This window comes from Panthera leo, chromosome D4 (assembly GCF_018350215.1).
Source record: "Panthera leo isolate Ple1 chromosome D4, P.leo_Ple1_pat1.1, whole genome shotgun sequence".
Classification (NCBI taxonomy): domain Eukaryota; kingdom Metazoa; phylum Chordata; class Mammalia; order Carnivora; family Felidae; genus Panthera; species Panthera leo.
The window spans coordinates 84,915,543-84,943,225 of NC_056691.1; the positions used below are offsets into that span (position 1 = coordinate 84,915,543).

General features: G+C 42.8%; 1 protein-coding gene across 10 annotated transcripts in view; it reads left to right on the forward strand.

Moving 5' to 3' along the window:
- MVB12B (multivesicular body subunit 12B) overlaps positions 1-27,683 on the forward strand; it is a 196,799-nt gene that overhangs the window by 118,801 nt on the left and 50,315 nt on the right. The window contains exon 8 of one of the 10 annotated variants that reach the window (XM_042914055.1): positions 4,529-6,661. The exons of 8 other annotated variants lie outside the window; for them this stretch is intronic. In XM_042914055.1, the coding sequence (XP_042769989.1) occupies positions 4,529-4,578 (50 nt within the window). In that variant the 3' untranslated portion in view covers positions 4,579-6,661. Of the gene's footprint in view, positions 1-1,627; positions 2,661-4,528; positions 6,662-27,683 lie in introns of those variants that run through there. One more of the 10 variants, XM_042914054.1, reaches the window with a different exon arrangement.

Sequence of the window (27,683 nt, forward strand, 5' to 3'; positions counted from 1 at the left end):
ACAGAGGCAGACTGAGCATGAGAGCCTGGCAGCTTGGGCCATCTCCCCACATCACCATGTCCCTCTATTCATTAGGGCTTGAGGATGATTTTCCTGGAAAGAGGAGCTAGAAATGAAATGGTGGGTGCCTGGTGTGGCCCACTTGACTATCCGTGTATGTGAGAGCTGGCAAACCACTTTTGTTTAATTCTTACATTTGACGAATGGCAGCTCGTGGGCTCGTGCTCTCCTGGCGACGTTCTAACCTGTGTGTTCCCCTCAGTTAGGTGCCTCTAAGACCTTCCCTCCAGAGAGGGCTCTCCTCGGGGCCACATTGATTTTTCTAGATTCCATCCCGCATCCCTGCTCCTGAGTGTCCTCGTTCTGTCTCTCGATGCTGGTTTTCTTTTTCGGAATATCTTCTCTCTCCTGGGAAGTCTTCTGTTTTAGTCCCGGACAATAGCCTCCGACCCTTCCTTTTCCCCCTTGGAGCTGTTTTAGATGTCTAGATGTCTGATTCATTTATATTCCACCTGTTCCAGACAGATAGAAGGCAGCTCCAAAAATAACACGTAACCAAATCAAGGTGGAAGTGAAAACGGAAGCGTGAACAAAAATATAGATTGGAAAAGAGGGGGTGCGGCTGTGGGCGAGGTTTTTCACAAAGGGGATTCTGGGTTTGGCTCTAAATCAGGACAAGCTCTGTATGGATAAGAATAAAAATAAGCTGGTTGCTTGGGAAGAGCCTAACTATTCCTTTTACGGAATTCTTCCTCATAAAGCGGGCCCTATACGATGCTGTCTGTGGACGGCAGAACAGCCCCTGTCCAGGGAGTTTGAGAAGGCCAGCCTGGAGGCCTGTGTACTGGGGGATCTGCTCGTGTTTGAACCCCTAACATGCTTGGTGGTTGAAGGAGACGTTTTCAAAATGTTCTTGTGCCTTAGGGACTGGAGCCGTGGGGAGTGTCAGGAATGAGGAGCTCCCTGACCTCCCGTCCACCCTGGACAGCGCACCTGGGCCATAGGCTCCCATACCGAGCGGCTCTGCCACGACATGCCCGCGATCACTTTTTCTAGCCAAGGAATGTCTGCTATCGGACTTAGGGCAGTTTGGCTTAACGAACAGGAGGCAATAGGCATGGGGAACCACGCTGCGCTACCCTTTTGTTTTGTTGTTATCAACTGATTTAGACCTCCAAGTGCAGATTTTTCCCCAAAGAACTCCTTTGTCTCCCTTTCGGGGAAAAAAAAAAAATTGACATAGTAGTGTAAAATAGTAAAACTATGCAAATGCATATAGGAACTGGCATGCAAGAAAGACCAAAATCTCAAACAGTCCATGAATTCCGGATGAGCCACAGTGCAGAAATACCCGGAAGCCTCACCGCATGGGGAGCCGAGGGGCCCGGCTTCTCTTCCCTTTGGTACGTAGGCAGTTGGCCTTGCTGATCTCTTCATTTGTCCATCAGCATGGGGCTGACCACAGAATTGATTGCCCACACCATCACTTTTGAGAGTAGAAGGGGTCCCCACTTGCACCCGGACAAAAGCTATAACCTGGAACTGTCCCAGCAGATGGGCAGGGTGGGGGGGGGGGGGGGAGTCTCCCCCCACCTTTAGTGTTCTTGGGTCTTCTCATTTTTTCCAGAGTGCTTTCTGATGGCTGGAAAAGCCCTGCTATTGCCCTCTACAGCTGTGCCCTCTTAAAATCCAGCCCCCTTTCAAGATGTTGGGCCAGGAAGCCTGTGAGCACGGACAATCTGAGTCCATCGACTCCTCGCCTTGACTCACAAGACTTGCACAGAGAGGAGAAGGATTTCATCTGAAACAGAACCGTGTATGAGCTGTGTAACTCTGACATCAGACCAGGAAAGCACAGAGCAATTAAAAATAATTAATGATTTCTGAACATCAGCCTTCTCCATGCAGTTTTAATCTAGTCCTCATTTAAATTGGAAGATGGACATTTAATTATCAGCATTATGAAATTTATGATTTATATATTTCATCCAATTGGATAAAATTTCTGCTACCAGCTCATCTTCTTCCAAAAAAAAAAAAAAAACTGTATGTTTTACAGTGTGATCATTTAAAAACTCCTCTGCCCCATACCAAACAATTAGACCCACATTTTTCCTTTCATTTGCAGTGATTACATTATTTCTGTCTTTTAGGGAAAAAAAAAAAAAAATCTCACCTGGAAAATTGAACGTAAACCTAATCCTTTAACGACCATAAAGTATGGTCGGGTTGGACAATGAAGCTAAGAGACCAAAACAATAGGGGTGCTCGAGAAAGACGGTTTGATTTTGTTTCTGTGTGAGACGTTCTAACCAACAACTGCTTCGCGCCCAGCGTTGCTGGTATTCTGCAGGATTTGTGTCCGCATCTGCCGTGTGCATGCCCCTGGTTCTCCTCTTCCCCTGTGTTTGGGTGCGTGTCAGCCGTGCGTGGGTTGAGGGACGATGTTACCAGTAACCACAATTGAGGGAACACCACTGTCTTCCAGGGGAAGCCCCCACCTAAGAACGCCAGGCAACCTCTGCGTTTGCAAACGTCCCCCATGGCCTTTGTCCGTCATGGACGTACTCGTGTGCCTTATGTGGCCTTGTATTCAGACCCCCGCTTTCCTTCATCCTCCGCCGAGGATTTTCAGAACCACCAAGGACTGGTTGGAGAAGGTGGGGGCAGGATGGGGGAGAACGTGGAGGGGAGGGTGGCCAGGACCCAGGAGAGAAGCCTCCGTTCGACACAGCCATAGATAATAGCGGACGGGGGAGATTCCTGAATGAAGCGAAAGAAATATTTATAATAAGGGTGCTCAAATCAAGGAGGAAATAAGTCATTTTAAAGGCAAATAAATTTTTATCATCACCCCTAACAGCCATGCGTCCCTTGTCTATCCATCTATTCTTGCCCTGACTGACAACAAAATCGAGCACAAAGAAAAATATAATAAGAAAAAGAAGAAATGAATGGGAGCGGATGGGGAATTGATCGCATAGTGTATTTGTATATCCTGATGTAAAAGGTGCAGTTGACAGGTGGCCAGGTTTGCTCTGTACACAACCATGTGTGTGCTGTCACGCGCACGCACGCTGCCTTGTTTCGATTGATGAATTGCCTGCTTTCTTGATTAAACCTTCCGTCACTTAAGAAACAAAAAGCCTGTGTTTAGATGGCAGAGTGGGACATGTCAAAAAAATCTGCCTCCTTTACCTTTGTGCAGATGTTGGGCACAGACTGTAACATGTATTATTAAAATGAATGTGGCATTTACTGTGCATTATTCCTTTCCTGGGAGAAAGGACTATAAATTATATGCTAATAATAAGCTTTAACCCTTTCGAAATGCAAAAGATTTAAGAGTGCAAATATTCATGTAGGCCTGGCTAATTGGATGTGCTTTTATACACCCACCGTGATGGCTGTGTCACCGAAGTTAATGAACAGCGTGTGCGGGCAGGCACACGGGGCGCTTGGGGAACTCTCGCCTCCTGGAGGTGTTCCGCTCGGCAAGTGCCTCCTCTAGGATTTCACAGAGAGACCCTGAAACCCCTCAGCTGGGCTCGGGATCATCTTACTTGGGATTAAGTATGGATCTACAGCCATGGTGAGTGGCCCCAGCTAGTCTCCTAGAGCTAAGCGTCAAGGGTGGTCCTCTCCTGACTTTCCTGCCTCCCCGCTTGGGGCTGGCCACGCTCGGGCCGGCAGGACCAGGCGTTGGTGCCTCGCACTTACTTGTCTGTCTTCCTTTACCTGGCTCGTCTACCCTCAGTCCGGTTGCCCAGGTCACAGACTCCTCTCCCCAAGTAGAACTCTGCAGAGCAAAACCTTCATGCCTGCCCCATTCCACCGTGTGAATTCACACCTCGCTTGCCCAGCATTGAGGCTGTCTGGTGGCCAGCCTCTACTTTGCCGGTGCCTTCTCTCCATTGCTCTTCACCTGTGCTCCCCAACCTGTGTCACTCCCGTGTCCTCAGCTTTGTCTCTCTGTGCGTTTGCCCCTGCCGGTCAAATGGCTCAGATTGACCTACCTTCTCTGTGGGCCCATCTTTGAAGGCCTGTCCCCAAACTGCCACTAAGCTTTTCTGATTCTCTTCCGTCTGGGACTGCTCTCTTCCTGGTTTATATACTCCCACGCTGTTTTGCGTTGGAGAGATTTCACCTGTGAGCGCTTGGAGACAACAAAGGTTTATGGGCAGTGAGGAAGGAGGCTGCCTTCCATTCTTTTTTTTTTTTTTTTTTTAATTTTTTTAAATGCCTATTTTTGAGAGCTAGACAGAGCACGAGCAGAGGAGGAGCAGAGAGAGAGAGAGAGAGAGAGAGAGGGAGACACTGACTCCAAAGCAGGCTCCAAGCTGTCAGCACAGAGCCCGACGTGGGGCTTGCACCCAAGAACCACGAGATCATGACCTGAGCCAAAGTCAGACGCTTAACCGACTGAGCCACCCAGGCACGCCATGCCTTCCATGCTTCCTGAATCAAGGAGGTTGTAATTAAACTAAGGTGAAAAGAAAGGTTGTTAACTCCTTTATTTGTTTAGCAGACCCTGAGAGCTCCGTGTGCCCAGCCCCATGCTCCCTCCGAGGACCATAGGAAGCCTGTGGAAGAAGGTTCAGCAGGTGACTGAGGGGACATTTGCAGTCAGAAGCACATGTGACCATCACACAGAGCCACTGCGAATGACCACACAGGTTGTGCACCACACAACACGTGTGGATGGCTCCCCACCAGAGTTGTGCCAGTGCACGGGCATACACTAAGTTACCTTGGGCAACTCACTCCACGCTAGGTGCTCCTACCTGTGAAACGATTCAGTAAGGACTGCCGCCTTCCCAGCATCAGTGTGAGGAACCAGGGGGTAGAGGAACATTTTAGAAATCGGGAAGCAATACAGGAGTGTCCCTTCTCTCCATCCCCGCCTCCCCTGCAGGGCTGTGAGCAGAGCAGGAGCCCAAAGACTTGTTGAGAGTTACCACTCGGGACACACTGGCTCTTGCCCAGCACGGTTTTTGTCGTCTTAACCCGCTCTTCTATGATTTTGTATGTAAGATTACTTCTCTGTAATCACAGTGCTCGGAGAAAATCTCGTCGTCAGTCCGAACAAAGTTGCAATAAAGGCTCTCTGGCATGGCTCTGCTCGGCACCCCCTGGAAACGGAGACATTCTGTCACGCATCGTCACTTAGAAGTGGGCTATTTTCTGTGGCTGGCAGCCCACGAGCCCTTTCTCAGGAGGGTGACGGAATGATGGCTTGGGGCAGGAAGGAGAGAAGTGGTTGGCAGAGTGAGCCAGCAACTTCTATAAAATCGCCCAATGTGGCTTTGGATTTTTTTGGAAGAAAAGTACGTGGGGCAGCGGGGCCGCCCAGGGGGCTGCTGTCTACTCAAGGCTTTCATTTCTGCCTTTCCTGTGCTCCACGAGCAGGAGAAAGTTGAAGACTTTTTCCAGTTTCGTCATTGTGAAAAAAAATTTAAAAATTATTAGGTGACAGATACTCCGGTGCCCTTGAAGGGGTAGCCCCACCCTCCCGCTGTGCTTTCAATTCTCTCTCTGGTTTTTAAGCAAGGCCGAGCTCAGGCAGGCATTGGTTTAATGGCCCGCATCCCCTGCTTCAAGCCAAGAGCAAAGCAGCCAAGGGGCAGCGGGAAGAACCAGGGCAGGAGCCAGAAAAGCCAGATTCAGGCCCCGTTCTCCCTCTGATGAGCCCCGAAATGGCAGGCACAGCACCAAGCCTTCCTGGATCTGAAATCCCAGATCTCTCCCGTCTCCGTTGTTGCAACAACAGCATCAATAATTGAAGTAGAACGGTGTCTCGGCTCGTGTTTCCTGGAAGCTTCCTGTGCCTCACACGTGGTCTCGTCTCCGGGGTGGCAGCGGCCGCCCCCGCCCCCCAGGGTCGAGGACGCCGTGGGAAGGAGCCTTGCGGGGTTTATGGATTCGGTGCCCACTGTGTCACCGGCAAGTGTGTGCGGTTGTTGCCCCCAGACCATCCAAACACTGCTTTGACTGGGACGTCCCCGAACGCAGGAACACCTGGAGAAAAACCGGCTCTCTGAGACCTCTGTCCCCGTGTGTCCATGTCCCGTGTCTGGTTGTCAAGCAGGAACATGCCTCCCTTTTGCCGTCCTACGTCCCCTCCTGGTAGGCAGCATGCCTGGGAGCCCACAGGGTCCTCTCTGCAGGCCTAGTCCCAGAAATGCTGGAAAACCAAGGGAGCGTCTTGAGCCCCTCTCTTCGTCTGCCCTTTGCCTTTCTTCAGAGGGTTTCTCTGGGGCAAATGAAGCAGCCTAGTTGGCCCAACACACAGTCCTGCCTCAGGACAGCTGATACCAGGGCAGCCTTTCTGTCTTTCTCTAGCTCTGTCTCCCTCCCGGTAATAGGCTGTTGGCTGGGAGGGGGAAATGCCATAATTAAGGCAACTTCTTTAATTTAAACACATTTAGGGAGCTGAGGTGGTTTTTGCTTTTATTAAAATGGATTAGATTAATTTACTTTAATAATACCTAACCCTCCTCGAGCACTTAGCCCGTACAAGGCTCTGCGTAAGCACCCTGCTCACGTTCTGTCCTGTCACCCCAACAATCCTTACCAAGAAAACCTTTAGGGCTTGTACCATTACCAGTATCTTATTTTATTTTATGTTTTTTTAAAAGTTTATCTTTGAAGGAGAGACCGAGCACAAGTGGGGGAGGGGCAGAGAGAGAGGGACACCCGGCATCCGAAGCAGGCTCCAGGCTCCAAGCTGTCCGCACAGAGCCCGACGTGGGGCTCGAACCCACAAACCGTGAGATCATGACCTGAGCCGAAGTCGGACGCTCAACCGACTGAGCCACCCAGGCGCCCCCATTATCTCTGGTTTGTAGGCATAGGCCCAACTGCCCGTGTTGCCGAGCTCCCATGCTCAAACCTTGTGAGACACATCTCTCTTATAAATAGCTTTATTTTATCTTTATAAACATTTTTATTTTACAGATGGGGGAAACGGGTTTTGAGAACTTTCGATCTCTCCACAGTTATGCTGCTAGTAAGGGGCAGGGCCGAGATTTACCCCCAGGTCCCTCTGATCCAGCCGCTAAGTTCCAAATCCCCACACCGGGGAGGCTGCTCGAGGATGTGCGTGGCCATTTGCTCCCCGGGCCAAACTGAAGCTGAAAACGGCACCCACCCCTAGAGAGAATCACTCTGGGACTGACTTGGGATATTAGATCTCGGCATTGTTCAAATCTCAGGTGATTCCCTGGATTGTCCTCTCTGAAACCTCATCAGAGCGAGGTCCTTGACACTGGGCGGATGACCCCTCCTGAATCCACAGAGCAACTGAATGGTGGCTGTGGCCCCCCGTTGGCTGTTGCTGGGCAGAACGGTGAAAGGATAAGGTGCAGCTCCCTCACTCAAGCTAAGCGGCCTGAGTCAAGGAGCTTAACTTTCTTGTGCCTAAATTTCCTAATCTGTTCAATGGGGATGACCGTGGTTTGGGGTGAGGCTTAGAACCATAGCTGGTGCACAGAAAGTGCCCATAGATGTGTTGCTGTGATTGTAATTATTCCATGGCCCCTTGTTCCCACTGCTTCTCGGATCTTTCCGGACCAGGAAAGGGAATATTCCAGGAACCTCCTCCCCCATCAGTAGGTGGCTCTACCACTGCTCTTGCTGTTGGTGACCTTTGGGGAGCTCTGGGCACCTGGATTCTCCCTTGCCGTGGTCTTTTCTTAGCCCTGTGGTGAGAGTGGGTGGCCCAGACCCACCCCTTCACTTAACTAGGACTGAGCTTTAGCTGTTCTCCCCTTCTGCCCCAGCGGTCCTGGACCAGGCCCACAATAGGACGTTTGTTTGAAGTGACAGTCACCTGCCCGTGCCTCCCCTGCCTTGCAGCTTCATTCTCTGGCTCGGGGCTCCTAGGATGCATCCAAGCCCGAGGTGACTGACCCTGTGGGTCCCTGTCGGCGCCCAGCCCGTGCTTCCCTCCTGCCCGGGTCCGGCTCCCCGAGCTCTGCTGCTGCCACCAAGCACCCGAGCTTTGACCTTGCCGACTTAGACAGCAACCACGGGGTCAGACTCCAGGTTGAGTGCATTTAAACACCTGACGGCTTCATGAGTGAAGTTGGGGGCATTTGGAAGAAACGGGAGAAGTTGGACAGCCACGGAGGATTTGGGGGTGAGATCAGAAGTTATCCTTCATCACACAATGTGAGCATCCTCACTTTTGTGGCAGAATGAGTGCATTCGCTGGCTCACGTTAGGACAAAAGAAATTCTGATCTCTTTTAGAACAAGGAAGCCACCTTTCCTGTGGACAGAATACCTCAGTCTATTCGTTGTGGTGCATTTGGGGTTTTGTGTCCTGCATATCCACTGCATTTTCCCTTTCTTTTTATTAATGGCCAACAATGGTCCTCACTTGTTGTATTTAAAAAAAAAAAAAAAAAATCTCCGTGCTCCAGCCTACATTTGGATGGAATATATTTGTCACATATCCCAGAGAAGGAGGCCCCTTATTTCCCAGATTTGTCTTTCGATTGTCTCTAAGACAATGAGTGATGCGGAACTCTAATTCAAGGCTGAGATCCTTTGTCAGAGAGAGGTTTCTCACGCCTGACTTGTTTTATAGTGTGAACGATCTCATGATCCACTGGCCAGACAACATCCATAATTTTGAATGAGAGAGTAAAGCTTGCCTCGTCGGCCCTAAGCATCGTTTCTGGTGAGACACTTAGAGGTACTTAATCGCTTGCTACCTAGAGGCAGTAAACACACCCATCTTGATGTTCCACTGCCCTGCGTGTTTACCTTAAGTGTGCCCCATGCTAACAAAACACCCGTGTCAATCCTGTCGGAAGGTCCTTTGGCTCGTGAATTACAGAGTCCTCATTCACCCTTATTCTGCCAAAGATGGTTGTGCCTTTTGTAGGCCCAAATGAGCAGCTTCTTTGGTCAGAAGCCTCTTGGCTATTTATGCTTCTTATAAAACTTTGGCTGTCTGATTGGTTTCTCAATTCCAAGAGAGTTGATCCAGCTTTGGTCGTAACATCTCATTCGGTGCTGAGTTCACTGCTGGAATTCAGGGTCCCTTCTGGGATGCTGACACAATGGTGCCCCTCATTCACTGGGATGGGTCTAATGCCCAGCCCAGGGCCCGGGGGCCAGGAGGCACTCAATGATATTTGTTGTTCGATCAGTTCTCGAGATTCACCCTTTCCAGCTGCATTGACTGCGTGACTTTGGACATTTTATGTGACATTTCAGTTCATTTTCTGTATTTTGAGGATCAGCTAATGTATGGGAAGTACCTAGTACTGGATGGGCACCCAGAAATTGTAGCAGGTATGACTGTCATAAACACTGTTATTCCAGCAAAGTGCTACTCATTATTCAGGAAGCACTGGTCTTACTCACCCTGCAGTTTGACATCCCACAACACCCCCCCCCCCCCGCCACCCAACCTAAAAATGCAGTTGTCGGAGGGAACAGCTGCTTCCCTAAGGAAGAACCAGAAGGGAATTCACACCTTCAGGGACCCTGCCAAATACGGGGGACTTCTCGGTGGAACATAAAGCAAAACTTCCATCCTAGTCCAGAAATCAGTAATTGCTTGAAATGTTAGTTTGCTACTGGGTAAAACAATTTTAAAGAAAACTTCTCCGCATTGAAATCAGCCTCTGATTTTCCGTATCCCTTCTCATCCAGTTAGCTCTGATTGAGAAAGGATCATAGCTATGTTCAACCCTTGAAATGGTTTGAGTTTGACTTTGTCTTTGCCATTTGGTTTGTGGCTTTCTTTCCTGCCCCTCCTATCCCAGAACCCTTTGGGAAAAAGGTCCCCAGAATCCTTACAAAGCTGTGAGCCAGGGCTTGATTTCAGGGTATGTAGTCCTACCACCCACCAAGCTGATCTCCAAGTCCCCTGCTCCAAAGCTCACGGCCAGGCCCAGGGGCCCCCAGGCTCTAAGACACCACAGCCTGGCGACACGGCCACACCAGGCATCCAAGGCATCCTTGCTCTGCGTTTGAGAGTAGATCAAACAACTTTCCTTGATGTCCCTATCTTACGAGAGGTCACGAGGCCTATCTATTGATGGTGAGGAACTGTTCCTTTCTTCAGGCTACGTTGTTTTTTTTTTTTTTTAAAGATATTGTACCTTTTACTTGGATTTAATGAGGACAGACATTTTAATCAGAGGTTAGTCATTTATTTTTGCAAACTATTGTTTTGATTCATCATTTTTGCAGATAATTAAATGGTTCAGTTGGCACAGTGTGTCTACTTTATTAAAACAGGTAATTTTGAAAAAAAGAGATGCTATTTTTTGGATCACTGCACAGGAATTGCTTCTATCTTCATCTTTGAGCATAGTTTCTCATTGCTTTGCCAGAAGGCTCTCCTGTTCAAGCATTTGGTGCCCTCTCTGGTCTGGAGAGGCTTGCCCTTGGATGATTGGGGTGTTAGCCACTCCGCCCTTTGAAACGGGAGAGGAAGAGTAAATTCTGTGCTGTTACCTTTTAGAAAGACTCCGGGGTTTTAATTGGATTGGGGAAAAGAGCCTACAAGTTATGAACTTGGCAGAACAGCAGCCGTGGTACTGAAAACAGATTAATTGTAGCCCTCACAGTGGGTGGAGTTTAAAAGTCAATTACTGCTTGTCCTATTCTAATTTACACACCTAAGATTTGAAAAAGTCTGTCACTTAGTGTGAAAGTGAAAAGGTTATGTTACTAGTTTGAGTATACCTGTGTCTTTTCACGTGTAAATGCTTTAGCGACATATATTTGTAGGTAGGCAACTTGTAGCTGCACGGCTATAATATAACTACATCTGTGAGCGCGACTCCTTATGAGGAGTAACCTTTAAGAGTTAGCTCCTTTAAATCCATAATGGCTTAGACTATCGTCCTTTGTCTTGCGGTGCAATCTACTTGTAGGCACGGGGGCCAGCCCCTGCGGAGCCTGGGGAACGCTCCGCTCCTGGGTCACGAACCAGTAAGGGAATGGCCCTTCGGGAGTCCATTTTTTCAAAAACAAATGGCTCATGACATTTGCTTTCTTTGATTTTTCCGTGTTTGTGTCCTGAATCAGTTAATTCACTCATTAAAAGGATTTATTTTAGGAGGACCAATTAAAACTTTGGAAGCTAATTTTTTGCTGAGCAGCGCAGACCTCTGAAAAACACAATTTATAACATGGCTTCTGCCCTTTTCCAGCAAGAGCCGTCTGATAATGCTGCAGCCTCCGGTGCTCCTGGAAGTACGGAACCGTTGTTCTTTGTCCTCCCCTCTGGGCGAAGCTGCCGCGTGGGTGGGTTTCTCCCAGCCTCCATTGTTTTAAGGTGAACGGGCAAGTCTGGAAAAGTCCAGCCCAGGAGTGGCACCCGCCGCATTTGTTTGCTCGCATCAACCCCATAGTTTAATTTTTTTTAATAGGAAGCTGCTGTGTAGTTTGGATATTTAAACAGTTATTAACCGAATGACAATTAACAGATTGCATAGACAGATTTTCTTTTGAAAACCTCTGAAATTGAGTACAGTTTGCAAAACTATCACGGCATAGTAATGACAATGAATTTTGATTTCCCGGAACTGATATTAGACTCCTTATTAAACTATGTGCATCTGCTTTTAATTTACTCCAAATAATTGGAAAATGCAATGAAGCTTTCCAATTAAAGCACGGCTTTATGCTGTTTAATAATACCCCCATAATATTATAGCTTATGAAGTGACAGGTGAGTTGGTGTATGAATAAAACATAAAGGCAGCAATAAGGGACAGAAAACCGGAGACAGTTGTGGGGATTTTAAATGCTGGATGTAATTTGCATATATTAATCTCTTCTTTTCAGCCTTATCAGGCCTTCTTCAGTATTTGAAGTTAAAATAGCGTTGACAGGCGGGAGTACGCTTAGTTTTTTCAAGGATTTATTACTTGTATAATTTCTGATCTTTAATAAGCAGATATGACTGATCCTCATAGTTCTATAGAAATCGGTTAATTGTTCCAGATGGCGTGTACTGATTATGCAAAATTACTTTTCACACCATTTTTTTTGTGATGGAGTTTGGAGTAAAATTAAATTTTTTATAGCCTTCTTATCATGCTGTTTTACAGTGGTTTTTCCACAGAAGTTGAATTTAATCTACTATATTACATTGACCAGCACAGTTATTCTAATGTAGCATTTTGTGATTTGACAAAGAATAATAGAACACATTGCTCATTGTTCATTACTGTGTCCCTAATAAAAAGGAGCTCCTGTGTATAGAACATAGCTGTTATTTATGAAGAATGCCTAATTCATACAGTTAAAAACGCAAAATTGTACTATGAAGTAGTTCCTTTTGGGGAGAGAATATCTGAGAGAAGGAAATGGCCATAGGCACGCTACAGATTTTACATGCTGAAGGAGGGGTCCTCTTTAATGAGCAGACTGTTTAAATTGTGCTACTTGCTTTTTCTTCGAAGGGGGGGAAAAAGGGGGCCAGATAATCTCATTCTATTAAGAGAGGTGTCATCAGTTGACTTGTCTTGATTTACATAATCCCAGAAGCCTTTCATAATTGAATAGCATTTATAAAAGGTGGGATAAAGTATCAAAAAAAAAAAAAAAGTCCAAAAAGCCTCAACGATAATTCGTCTCTCTCACATTTCCCGAAGTGTTGATTGTCGCAAAGCGTCTTGTGCCAGGGTCAGAGCGGAGTCCGGGTCGCAGGTGACATGGATCCGGGCTTATCCGTGTCCAGGCTCTCAGATAACATTCTCTCTACAGTTCAGCGGGTGGTGGGATTTGAAAGACTGAGCAGATTCACCCCAAAATGGGATTGTAGAGCTGTTATCTCGACGCAGGGGCGGATGCGGTTTCCAAGGCGGTGGGAGGCGATAGATTTTCCTGTTGTCCCAAAAATCCCGCCTGGGTGTGTGGTATTTTATATGTAGCAGATAAAGGACAGTATTTCTATGTATATGATCTGAAGTTTAACTTGTTTTCAAAACAGACCTCTGCGTATTAAGTCTTAGAGGAACTTTGAGAGACTCTGGATATAGATTTCTATTTTGGAGTCACATCCCATATGCAGAAACACTGACACAGACCGTTCTGTGGCCGGCCCAGCTGCTTGCTCCAGGTAGCACGGTCCTGGCCCATTACCCACCTTGGTCGTCCACAGGCCTTGAGAACTTTTCATCGCTTGAACTTGAGGTGGATCTGGATCTGTTTAAAGAGTTTCATTCCCCTAGGCCCCTGGGGTGTCAAAAATATTCTTCTACAGCAACACTGATTGCTCTTCACCAGAGGGGTCCCTGGAGTGGAAGCAGGACCTCACTGATACCTCCATGAAACAGACAGACATAAATCCGTGAACCTCAGAACTCAGAGGGTAGCTGTCCGTCTGGGTCTGTTGGCACTGAGGCATGGAGTGCAGGATGGCAGTCGCTGTCTGGGAGTTTGAGATCTCCCCCGACCAGTCGAGAAAAGGATTCAGTTGGATGCCCAGGTGTTACCACCACCAGGGTCCTGTAGTATGTACTGTGTACCTTGGCCTTCGGGACACCTTTGATTAAATCCTGCTCTGTATCTAGTCCAGTCTTGAAGGAATATATGCTGTATATTTGGCTACCTGTAGTTCTACAATGGCGAGTTAAACCAAACATAAATGTGATCCACAGCCCGGTGCAGTTCAGAAAGGCAGCACTGGTGAAATTCTGTATTCACTTGACCTCCTTAAGTACTTCCAAAACTTGAAACCTTTCACACACCCTCTTTGGTCAACTCAAAATATATTTTTGTGAGAATGAAAATTATATGAAAAAGAGAATGCATAAATCAGACATGATTAAAAATATTTGTTCTAATGCAGTAATAATTTGGTAGTAATGCTTTCATCAGTATAGCTTAAGGCTACATTAAGTGGACAGACTTTATATGGATTCTCTAATTTTAATCTTCAAAATGCTATCTAATGTCTCATTAAGACTTGCATATAATGTATCTTAAGTACAGTCATTAAATATAGTTTAGGGAGATTTATGTTCAGATATTGCTTAAAGATGTTTTAATAGGCCCATTTACTCTGATGATATTAATGAGCTCTTAATACAGACTAAGCTTCTAAAACTAGTGGTAAAGACTCCAGCCTGAACACAACAACTTGGAATTAGTGCCTGGTTTGGACAGTCGCCCACAGGTTAGCCCTGCTAACATTCCCGGGTCAGCACAAGCCCTTCTGATGAGCCCTGAGTTCTGGAAAAGGGTCTGCTCTTCCTGCTTTGTTCTGGCTGTTGACCCCAGAGCACTCCCGTTCTTCCGCATGTCTGAAAGCAGTCCTCCTTTTCCCCAGAAACTGTGCACAAGACACGTGCTAATTTGGCCAAATTGTACATCTTCAAGGTCATTTGAGCGGCATTGACGCTCTTAGCGGTGTTGCTGGGGCACGGGAGGGTTAAAGGAGGTCTTTGCCGTGCTTCCCGTGTAAGCATCTGCCAGGTAAGGTGTGCGCAGTCTGGCATCGTTATGTGAACAGCTTCGATCTGCCATAAGTGAACTGTAAAAGGTCACAGGGGTGTGCTCTCATCTTTGAGGCATTCGTAGTGACTGAAATATACCTAATAAAGCAGTCCTGCTAATTCGAAATTGGAAAGGAAAAGCCCAGCCCGACAGCAATCTCTGTGTGCCCCATGCTCATGCGTGACCGTTCCCCGGGCCCTACTTTCAAACGTGTCGCAAAAAAAATCTGCGTCGGTAGTTCCTTTTCTTTCAGAGAAATATTGAAAAGCACGTTTTGTTTTGTTTTTTTTTTTTGTTTCCATTATTTTAAGGGAGGGGGGGAAAGAAAGAACCTATGAGTTCAGAGACTTTTCTAATTACTAAATTGGTTTGTTATAAAAAGATAATAGCAAATTTCTTCTTTTCATAATTGGACATTTCTTCCCTGTAGGCTAATGCACGCACAGCCCGTGCATGCACAATAAGTTGTGCTTTTGAAAAGCCATAACTAGCTAATAACAGCTACAGTGTCATCAGAGAGTAATGGTGTGCTGATTAGCATAATTAATGACAAATGGTGGTGCGGAATTGGTGGATTGGTTTAGCGGATGATGAATGCGGGGAGGCCCGGGCTGGGGCCTGCCAACTAGGCCTCGCTGGCTGTCAGCCCTTCTGTTCTCACCGAGGCAGCCCTCATTAGTCACGATGGGAGGTGCCAGTTTGTATTCTGTTTGGAGCACAGAAAACTTAATAATCCAAGCAAATGTGGCTCTCCCTTTTTCCTCAATTTACTCACAAAATTCTCCGCTCGCCCGTTTCCGTCGCGGCCGAACCATGAAGACACAGCCGTTTCAAGATGCTTCCCTGACACTTGAAGGGGAAACGAGGTACCGTAATAGACATTCGTATCACCACGCTTTCCTCCGCCCGTAGATGGATTGCTCCCGTTACGAGGGCTTCTGCTTCGTGGACTCTGTTTATCTGAGTATTTATAAGGGGAAAAGAGATGAACTCAGGAAGCTATACATTCTGTCCTGAAATAAGACTAGCACATTTATCTCTGACTTGATTAATCAGACCTAATTTGCATTCTCAAATGAGACTGATAAAAATGGATTTACCTTTTAACCTTTAGAGGGGGGAAAAGTATTTCTCTGCAAGATTTCTGGGGCTATCTTTCCTTAACCGATAAGAAGCCATTCCTTTATCAATAAAGATGAAAATCCTTAATTTGCATTAGTGAATGAGACTAATTATTATATAGTTAATTAGCATCTGGAAATGAGGATTATCTTAATTACAAAGCACAATTTCCCTAATAGCTACAAAACTGTAAGTTTGATCCGTGTGGAAATTGGTAACTATTATTATGTAATTAGAGATAACATTAATAGTATAGAGTATTTAGGCATAATTTGCATATGCAAATGTAATTTACCTGAACCAAGCAAGTGGACCGTTAATGATGGGAGTGCGATAGAGCCGACTGAAAGTTTTAGAGAGCTGAGTGGTATCCGTTATGCCAAGTATCTAAATTACAAAGTGATAGAGCAGGTATGGACCTTTTGTATTTGGAAGGTCAGAGTTTAAGAAGAATCAGTAGCTGGAGGGTTAAATAATGAATCCAACTGCTTCGGGAAAGAGCTGGCCACATGGTCCTCTCCTTGACTTCGATTTCCGCATGCTTCCCAACACGCCTTGAATCTCAGATGTACTTTCCTTACGTACGTGAGCATTTCTGAACATTGGGTCTATCTTCTGACTGACATGTACTCTTAAAGCAGTTATACACACACACAAGCACAGCAAGTTATGAAATTGACAGTGGAGCTTACAGTTCTTGGGGGAAATTCCAAGCCTTCTGAATTTCATCTGCATGGTCCTTGAGTCGGAGATGCTGCTTGAGCTACGTATCCTCTGGTACCCATCCACTTCCCTCCTTCAGGCTGTAGCCGCGTTTCCCGAAAGATGGGGTGGGTACCCATGAGGGAGAATGAGATGTGAATGGCTTCTTTAACCTTTTATTTCCCCCATAATAGCATATCAGTGAAGATCATTGTTTAGAATGAGATCAAAGTAGGTATATTAATGAGTCTTTGGGTTAGGCTGCAGTAACAGGCCCCCAAATCGCAGTGGAGTACAACACCGCCATTTGTATGTCACTCAGGTTCTAAGTTGGAGACTGTGGGTTGGTTGGGGTCCTGCTCCATAGGTCTTCTTGTTCTGGGACCCAGGCTGAAGGCAGCCTCAATCTGCAACATGCTGTTGTTAGAGAAGAGGGGAAAGAGCAGGAGCCCCAGAAGTAACACCCAGTGGCTCTAGAAGCTTCTGGTCAGGCATGGCAAGGCATCTAGTCCAGTCAGCATCAGTGTGCAGGGGTGTGTCGTCTTCCCCAGGAGGCCCTGACCTTCCCATGGCGCTGGGTGGGGATGGTCAGAGTCTCACAGGAAAGTGGGAGCGCTTCCATAGGGGTGGTGGTTTTGAGTTTTAAAAATGTTTCAAAAAAACAATAAGATGGCAATAAGTACACACCTGTCAGTAATTACTTTGGAGCTTTTAGTCCATTTACATTTAATCAAAAGACATAGGGTAACTGAAAAGATAAAAAAGAAGACTCATCTATATGCTACCTACAAGAAGCTCATTTCATATCTGAAGACCCACACACACTGAAAGTGAAGGGATGGAAGAAGCTATGCCACACAAATGGAAATGAGAAGAAAGCTGGAGTATGATACTCACATCAGATGAAATAGACTTTAAAACAAAGACTGAACAAAAGACAAAGAAGGTCATTACATAATGATAAAGGGGTCAATGGAAGAAGAGGAGGCAACATTCATAAATATTTATGTACCCAACATAGGGACACCTAAATATATAAAGCAAATATTAACAGACATAAAGGAGGACATTGACAGTAATAGAATTATAGGGGACTTTAATACCCCACTTACATCAACGGACAGATCATCCAGACAGAAAATCAATAAGGAAATACTGGCCTTAAACAAGAAATTAGACCAGATGGATGAAATAGATGTACACAGAGCATTCCATCCCAAACCTGCAGAGTACACGTTATTTTCAAGTGCACGTGGAACGTTCTCCAGGATAGATCACACGTTAGGCCACAAAACAAGTCTCAATAAATTCAAGATTATGAAATTATAGGGGCACCTGGGTGGCTCAGTCAGTTAGGTCTCTGACTTTGGCTCAGGTCATGATCTCATGGTTATGGGTTCGAGCCCCATATCGGGCTCCATGCTGACAAAGTGGACCCTGCTTGGGATCCTCTCTCTCTGCCCCTCCCCCACTCATGCCTACTCTCTCTCAAGTAAAAAAAATAAACTATAAAAAATATTTTAAAAAAAATGAAATTATATCAAGCAGCTTTATCAACCACAATGGTATGAAACTAGAAATCAGTTATAAGAAGAACACTGGGAAAAACACAAACATGTGGAGACGAAACAAGCAATGGGTAACAAAGAAATGAAAGGAAATCAAAATGTATCCTGAGACAAGTGAAAATGGAAATACAGTTTTCCAAAATCTATGGGACGTAGTAAAAGCTGTCCCAGAGAGAAGTTCATAGCTGTACAGAGCCTACCTCAAGAAACAAGAAAAATCCCAAATGAACAATCTAACTTTATACCTAAAGGAATTGGACAAAGAAGAATAAACAAAGCCCAAAGTTAGTAGAAGGAAAAAATGATAAAGATCTGAGTGGAAAGAAATGGAATAGAAACTACAACAACAACAACCACAAAATAGAAAATACCAATGAAACTAAAAGCTGGTTCTTTGGAAAGAGAAACAAAACTTATAAGCTTCTAGCCAGACTTAGCAAGATAGAGTCCCAAATAAAATCAGAAATGAAAAGTTACAACTGCTACCACAGAAACACAAGAGATCATAAGAGACTACTACAAACAATCATATGCCAACAAATTAGAAAACCTAGAAGAAATGTATAATTTCCTAGAAATGCCCAACCTTCCAACACTGAATTGTGAAGAAACGGAAAATCTGAATAGACTAATTACAAGTAATGAATTGAGTCAGTAGTTTTAAAACTCCCAAAAAACAGAAGTCCAGGACAAGACAGTTTGGGTGAATTCTACCAAACATTTAAAGAAGAGTTAGTACATATCCTTCTCAAATAATTCCAAAAGATTGAAGAAGGAGGAATGCTTCCAAACTCATTTTATGAGATCAGCATTACCCTGATACCAAAACCAGACAAAAGTACGACACATCTCTAACAAAATATTGGCAGACTTAATTCAGCCATACATTAAAAGGATCATACACCATCATTAAGTGGGGTTTATTCCAGGAATGCAATAAATCAGTGATAACATCACATTAACAAAATGAAGGATGAAAAAAATCATATGATCATCTCAGTAGATGCAGAAAAAGCATTTGATAAAATGCAACATCCATTTATGATTTAAAAAAAACTCTCAAGAAAGGGGATGTAGAAGGAAATTATCTCAACAGAATAAAGGCCATATATGACAGGCCCGGAGCTGACATCCTATTCCGTGGTGAAAAGACAAAAGATTTTCCTCTAACATCAGGAACAAGACAAGGATGCCCACCCTCACCACTCTTGTTCAACATAGTGTTGAAAATCCTAGCCACAGTAATTGAGCAATAGAAAGAAATGAGAGGAATTCAAATTGGAAAGGAGAAAGTAAAATTGTCACTATTTGCAGATGACATGATATTATATACAGAAAACCCTAAAGACTCCACACACAAAAATGTTAGGAGTTAGTAAATAAATTCAGTAAAGTCACAGGATACAAAATTAGCACACAGAACTTGATTATGCTTGTACACACTAAGAATGATCTATAAGAGAAATCAAGAAAATCCTATTTACAATTGCATCAAAACGAGTAAAATGCCTAGTAATAAATTTAACCAAGGTGAAAGACCTGTACGCTGAAAACTGTAAGACACTGATGAAAGAGATTGAAGAAGACACAAATTAATGGAAAGATCTTTCATGATCATGGATTGGAAGAATTAATGTTGTTAAAATGTCCATCCTACCCAAAGCAATCTATGGATTCAAATGCAATCTCCATCAAAATTCCAATGGCATTTTTCATAGAATTAGAACAAAGAATCATAAAAGTGTTCATGCAGTCACAAAAGACTCCTAATAGCCAAAGCAATATTGAAAAAGAAGAATGAAGTTGAAGGTATCATGCTCTGATTTCAGACTACTACAAAGCTCTAGTAATCGAGAACATATGGTACTGGCATGAAAACAGACACACAGATCAGTGGAATAAGATAACAGATACCGGAAGTAAACCCACCCACATAAGGTCAATTAATCTACGACAAAGGAGGCAAGAACATACAATAGGGAAAGGACAGCGTCTTTAGTAAGTGGTGTTGAGAAAACTAGACAGCTACATGTAAAACAGTGCAACTGGACCACCGTCTTACATCATATACAAAAACACATTTGAAATGGATTAAAAGCTTTGAATTTAAGACCTGAACTCCTAGAACTCCTAGAAGAAAACACAGGCAGTAAGCTCTTTGACATTGGTTTTAGCAACACTTTCTGGGGCCACTCTCCTCAAGCAAGGGCAACAAAAACTTGAACACCAAACTAAAAAGCTTTTATACAGAAAGAAAGCCATCAACAAAATGAAAAGGCAACCTACTGAATGGGAGAAGGTACTTGCAAATCATACATCTGATGGGGGTTAACCTCTAAAATATATAAAGAAGGTATACAATTAATATCAAAAATACAATCCAGTTTAAAAAACGGGCAGAGGACATGATAGACATTTTTTATAGAAGACATACAGATGGCCAACAGGTACATGAAAGGATGTTCAACTCCTCTTCAGGGAAATGCGAATCAAAACCACAGTGTGATATCACCTCACACCTGTCAAATTGGCTATTATCAAAAAGACAAAAAAATCACAAGTGTTGGCAAGGGTGTGGAGAAAAGGGAACTCTAGTGCACTGTTAGGGGGAATGTAAATTAGGGCATCTGCTATAGAAAATCTGGAAGTCCCTCAAAAAATTAAAAATAGAACTACCATAGGATTCTGCAGTTCCACTTCTGGGTATTTATCTGAAGAAAATGAAAACACCAATTTGAAGGGATCTATGCACTCCTATGCTGATTGCAGCATTATTCACAATAACCAAGATATGGAAGCAGGCCAAGCGTCCATCGATGGATGAATGGACAAAGAACATGTGGTATATACATACAATGGACTATTACTCAGCCATAAAGAAGAATAAAATCTAGCCATTTGCAACAACATGGATGGGCCTTGAGGATATTATCCTAAGTGAAATAAGTCAGACAAAGATAAATATGTGATTTCACTTATATGTGGAATCGAAACCAAAAAAAAAAAAGAGGGAACAAACAAAATAGAAAATGAGTCGTAAATATAGAAGGCAAACTGTTGGTTACCAGAGAGGACTGTCGGGGGTGGGGGGGGGGGGGGGGGGGGAGAGGCAGTAGGGGAAATAGATAAAGGGGACTAAGAGGTACAAACTTGCAGTTATAAAATAAGTCATGGATGGGGGCAGTACCTGGGTGGCTCAGTAGGTTAAGTGTCAGACTTTGGCTCAGGTCATGATCTCACAGTTCGTGGGTTTGAGCCCCGCATCTGGCTCCGTGCTGCCAGTGCAGAGCCTGCTTGGGATTCTCACTTTCTCTCTGCCTCCCCCCCCCCCCCCCGCCACTTGCTCTTTCTCAAAATAAATAAATTTAAAAATAAATAAATAAATAAATAAATAAATAAATAAATAAATAAATAATAAAACAAGTCATGGGGATGTAATGTATAGGAGAGGGAATATAGTCAATAATATTGTAAAAACTTTGGTGACAGATGGTAACTAGACTTATAGGGATCATTTCATAATGTATAAAAATATCCAATCACTGTGATATACACCTGAGACTAATAAGATATTGCATGTCGTTTATACTTCAGTTTTTAAAAAGTGAGTTTCAACCAAAAAAGTTTCAGGAAAAAAACAAAAATAATACAAAATAAAATCAAAATGTTCATGTAAGAATTTTTAAAGTGAGTTTTCAGATGTAATGAAAAATACAAAGTTAGTTATTATACTGGAAAAAATAAGTGAAGCGGGACATGAGACATGTCCAAACTTGCTAAAGTTTGGGCAACATTGGCCTATGGTTTCTGTAGCTTATTTCAACAGTCAGGAGCTTGATTCTCCTGGCATAGTTAGGTATTAGCACAGGATTTTCACAGGTGTTCCAGTGTGGTGGAAATAGCGTTGCCCTCTGGGGTTTAAGGCTCATTTTGACCTCTTCCAAGCTTGAGAAGGTCACTTCTTTGGGATTCAGTTTTCCCAGCTGCAAAATGAAGCTGTTAGACTAGGTGGTGGTCCTTCTTACTGCTCTGCCCTCCCAGCACCCCTCTGAGCACCTGTTGAAAGCCAGGCACTTTGCAGGGGCTGGAACAGAGGTGTTCCAGAAAATGCTGTCGCAGGGCTTGTGGGACTCAGCAATTCCTATAAGAACCTTAAGAAGTTTGTTGTTAGAACAGTTCATTGACATATATATATGTATGTATGTATATATAATATATATGTATGTATATAATATATATGTATGTATATATAATATATGTATGTATATAATATATATGTATGTATATATAATATATGTATGTATATAATACATATGTATGTATATAATATATATACATATATATACATACACTGATATATATATATATATATATATATATATATATATATACACACACACACTTTTTAAATCAAAAACAGACACAAACTTCTGTGAATTGTAAATTCAGGCAATATTTTAGGATATATCTTTTAACCTTTTTTTCCATGCCATATATATCTTTATATAAATATTTCTACCTAATTGTCCATTCTGGTTTTTTGTCAGATTTATTGAGATATAATTTGCATACAGTAAAATTCACCCCTTTAATACGTATAGTTCTAGGAGTTTTGACAAACATCCAATGACATGCTAAATGTCATGTAACCACCCTCAGAAACAAGATACAGAATTTTTCCTTCACACCAAAAAGTTCTCTGGTTCCTCTTGCGGGTCATTTTCTGCCCCACCCCCAGTCCATGTCAATCACCCATGTTTCATGTATCATAAATAGAGTCATACAGGATGTAGCTTTATGTGTTGCTCAGCGTCATGTTTTTGAGATTCACCCATGCTGCATGTATCGGTAGCTTGCTCCTTTTTGTCCCTGAGAATGTCTGGTCCGTTCTGAAACCTGGTCACAGACTTCCTCCTTGCCTTTCAGTCATCTGCCTCAGGGCAGATTTAATGGTTGTGTAATCTTCCTCAAGGCTGCAGAGTGCACTCGATCTAACGGGTCCTCTAAGGCTGGATATTTACATTGTCTTCACTTCTAAAGTACTTTGGTGAGCTTTCCTTTAGATAAATCTCTGTTCCTTAGGGTAAGTGTGCATTTTTAGGCATTTTAATATATAATGACACATTGCCCACCAAAATGGTTTAATCCATTTGTACTTACACATGTGTGAAAGAGCTAGGCTTTACTTTCCAAAATCCTTATCAGTTTGAAAGAGGACATGGCATCTCACTGTGAGTTGATGTTTCCAGGATTCCTGGTGAAGGGCTCATTTCCCTGTGCTGATTGGCGGCTGTTCTTTCCTAGTCCTTTCCTGTTCATGCCCTTGTTTCTTTTCTCTCGACGTCCGGCTTTTGTTTATCGAGCTGTCACAGCTCCTTATGGAGCAAGTTCTTTTTTCGTTCTCATGTTACTACTTCTTTTTTCCAGTTTGTGGTTTCTCCTTTAATTTTGCTTCCCCCCCTCCTTTAATTTTGCTTCCCCCCCCCCTTATGTTTTGTACCTTTGCCATCATATTTTAGAAAGGACTTCTCTGTCTTATGGTATATTCTGTTACCTTTTTTTTTTTTAATCTAAAATCCATCTGTGATTTGTTTTGATATGTGACATGAGGGGGGTGTCTTGGTGGCTGAGTGTCTGACTCCTAATTCCAGCTCAAGTCATGATGATCCCAGGGTCGTGGGATCGAGCCCCCCATCAAACTCCACGCTGAGCCCTTTATTCTTTTGCCCCTTCCCTGCTCACATGCACATGCTTGCTCTCTAATAATAATATATAATTATATATAATATATATATGTACATAAATTATATATTTATGTACAATTATAGAAATATATTTATTATATATTATATATTTTATACATATATGTATATGTGTGTGTCTATGTGTGTGTGTGTGTGTGTGTGTGTGTATATATATATATATATATATATATATCTATATATATATCTATCTTAGCATGAGTAAGGATCTATGTTTTTCCAAATCATCATTGTCCTAGCATCACTTATAAAATTATCTTTTTTTTAACCAACTCATTTGAAAACAATTTTATATAAACCTATTAAGTACTATAATAATTTTGCAGCTTGTACCCTGTTATATTTTGTTGACTGAATGCATATTCTGATGAAAGGACCATCCTTTTAACTCTTATAAATGTATGTGTTTGGTATTCTGTCTTATTATCCTTTGTAGTTGGTTTCAAAATATTCCTAGTAGTCCTAACTCAAATTTTTACCCAGTTAAAATTCAGAATCACTTTTAAGTTCCAAGGAAAATATTTTCAAGATTTCGTTTGGGAAAATATTGAAGCTGTAAATTAATTTTGGGAGAATAGTCACCTTTAAAATACTTGATCTTTCCTTCTAGAAATGTGATATGACTCTCCATTTATTTGAATGCCCTTTTATGTCATTTAAATAGAATATCAGAATTTACTTTCTGTTGATCTAATGCCTAGGTTGCAAGTTTTTGTTGTGGTTGCTTTGCCCACTTGGCTCTAACCGGGGGTTGCTTATTTATATATTTTAAAATACTGTTGGTTATTGAATTTTTAACTAGCTACCTCTTTTGTATGTGTATTATTTCCAGTAGCTTCCAACTGATTTCCTTGGGTTTTCTCAATAGACACCAATAGCACCTGCAAATACAAGTTTGTTTCTTTGATAACATTTACGCTTCATTTCTTTTTCTTGCTTTATATTGTTGGCCAGAACGTCCAAAGCAGTAAATGATAGTGGAAATTGTTTGCATTCTGACCTGGTTCCTGGCTTCAGTGGGGATGGATGTTTCTAGTGTTTCAAGTCTGAGGTAGGGAGAGAGAATTTGATCATGTTAAAGGAACAATTCGTCTATTCCCATTTTCCTGGGAGTTTTTTTTTTTTTAATTCAGGCACTAATTTCAATTTCAAATAAAAATAACTTCAAAATCTCTCCATACAGTATTGTATTTTTTTCTCATTTGACTTACTGTTACAAATAATTTTATTTTGGTGATATGGCATTTAGAATATTGCTATATTTCTACAATAAATCCTTCCTTACCACAGTGCATTATTATTAATGCTAGATTTGAGCTGCTCTTATTTAAATTAGGATTTTGGTATTTATATGAGATTGGGCTTAATGCTTATTAAGATATTATTTTTGAGTGATCCAAGAATCAGAATTTTTTCTTTTAAATATGAGAGTATTTTTAAAATATTGTAATTTCTGTTCCTTTGGGGGGGGGGGGAGAAAAGGAAAATGAAAAAAAATTCCCTGTAAAAACTAAATGGACCTGGCAAGCTAGCAAGGACTTTGGGAGGAGGGACAATAATTTCGATTTCTTTCACAGTGTTTTTTTTCAGGCTTTCTGCTTTTTCTTGAGTTAGTTTTGTCATTTACATTTTCTTTGAAAGAAAAACCAGCCCTTTTACCTGAATTTTAAAGTTTCGTGGTATAAAATTGTGCCTAAGAGTTAATCTTGATTTTAAAATTAATATGCCTGCAGTCATAGGTATTCCTAATTTTTTCCCCTTGGTCTTGTTAAGGATTTATTTGCTATATTTATCTTTTCAAATAACTAGTTTTTGATCTATTTATAAAGGCATTAGGCTTTTCTGTTTCATTATTTAATTTTATCCTTATTCCTTTTTTCTACTTTCTTTTGGGTTTTTTTTTTTATAGCTGCTTGAGTTGAATGGTCACTTCATTTGTTTTGGTTTTTTTTCATTTTTTAATGTAATCTGTTGTCAAGGTATCTAACATACAGTGTATACAGTGTGCTCTTGGTTTCTGGAGTAGATTCCCATGATTCATCACTTATATACAACACCCAGTGCTCATCCCAACAAGTGCCCTTCTCAATGCCCATCCACCCATTTTCCCCTCTCCCCCGCTGCCCCCTCCCCATCAACACTGTTCCCTGCATTTAAGAGTCTCTTATGGTTTGCCTCCCTCTCTGTTTGAAAGTATTTTTCCCCCTTTCCTTTCCTCATGGTCTTCTGTTAAGTTTCTCAAATTCCACATATAAGTGAAAGCATGATACCTGTCTTTCTCTGATTGACGTATCTCACTTAGCATAATACCTTCCAGTTCCATCTACGTTGTTGCAGATGGCAAGATTTCATTCTTTCTAGTTGCCAAGTAATATTCCATTGTATATATAAGCCACATCTTCTTTATCCATTCGTCAGATGATGAACGTTTGGGCTCTTTCCATAATTTGGCTATTGTTGAAAGTGCTGCTATAAACATTGGGGTACAAGTGCCTCTATGAATCAGCACTCCTGTATCCTTTGGATAAATTCCTAGCAGTGCTATTGCTGGGTCATAGGTAGTTCTATTTTAAATTTTTTGAGGAACCTCCACACTGTTTTCCAGAGCGGCTACACCAGTTTGCATTCCCACCAACAGTGCAAGAGGGTTCCCGTTTCTCCACATCCTCGCCAACATCTGTTGTTTTGGTTTGACTTTTAACAAAAATATTCAAAGCTGTGGAAATATCTTTGTGTATCACTTTGATGGAAGGCTGATATATAGTAATTACATTTATAGGGGCACCTGGGTGGCTCAGTCGTTAAGCATCCAACTTCGGCTCAGATCATGATCTCACTGTTCTTAGGTTTAAGCCCTGCATCAGGCTCTGGGCTGACAGCTCAGGGCCTGGAACCTGCTTCAGATTCTGTGTCTCACTCATGTTTGTTCTTCTCTCTCTCTCTCTCTCTCAAAAAATGAATAAACGTTTTTTAAAAATTATAGTAATCACATTTATAAATACACAATAATTTTAGTTTTGATTGCCTCTCTGACTCAAGTGTTAATACTTTCTCTGAGTGATTGAGATTTTAACTTGTTTCTAATTTTATTGCACACTGGTCAGAGAATATGGTCTCTGTAATGTTCTATTTTTTCAAGTCTATAGAGTCTTTGTCATCTAATATATTAGCTGTTTTAGTAATTGTTCCATTGACACTTGAAAATATATCATCTTTCTGTAAGGCACAGTGTTTGAGTTATACACACAACTCTTCAGGTAGGATGGATGGATATATCCGTATCTTTATCTCCATCCATCCTGCTTGGCCAAAAAACGATAGCTTTTCTTGTTTTGTAAATTTCTTATGTCTTAATCATTTCTAATCATTTTATTTTGTATATTTCACCATAGTGCCATTCAGGCCAGGAAGGTTAGGACTGTATATGTGACCTTTCATCAGAATAAAATCCCCCCTTTCTGTTCCATTTGTGTTTTGTGCCTTAAGTTCTAGGCGGTCCTTGTCGCATATTGGCTGTCGGGTGTTTTGCGGGCCCCACAGCCTGGCTGTGAGCTCTGTCACACTCCCCTCTGCTCTGGCCAAGTGAAGCTCCTCCTGAGGCTACTGCCCACATAGGCCTTTGCTTGGTTTTCCTCGCGCATCACAGAGAGCCTTTCTGTTCCCCCGTCCACATCCCCACCAGCCTCCAGCCTGCACTGTAGCCGGCGACGCCCTTCCTGGAAGCCATCCCTGGCGACTCCTATCCTCCTTGTGTGAGTGGCTCCAGCCTGCCTTTGTACTCAAGCGTAAGCACATCTCTCTCAAGTGCCCTCCGTATGCACATCAGCCGCCCCGAATCCCCTCCTGTGGGCAGGAGTCCCCTTCCAGAATTCCCTTACTCAGACTGGAACGTGGGACCAAGGCCCGCTCCGGCTTTCTCTCCCACTTAGTCACTTTGTTATAAAGGAATTGATTGCTGCTACTAGACTATTCTGTTTTTAAGAGTTCATCATGAAATAGTGTCTGATTCACTTTTTTTAAATTACTTCAAGAGCCTTACTCCAAAATTTTGCTCA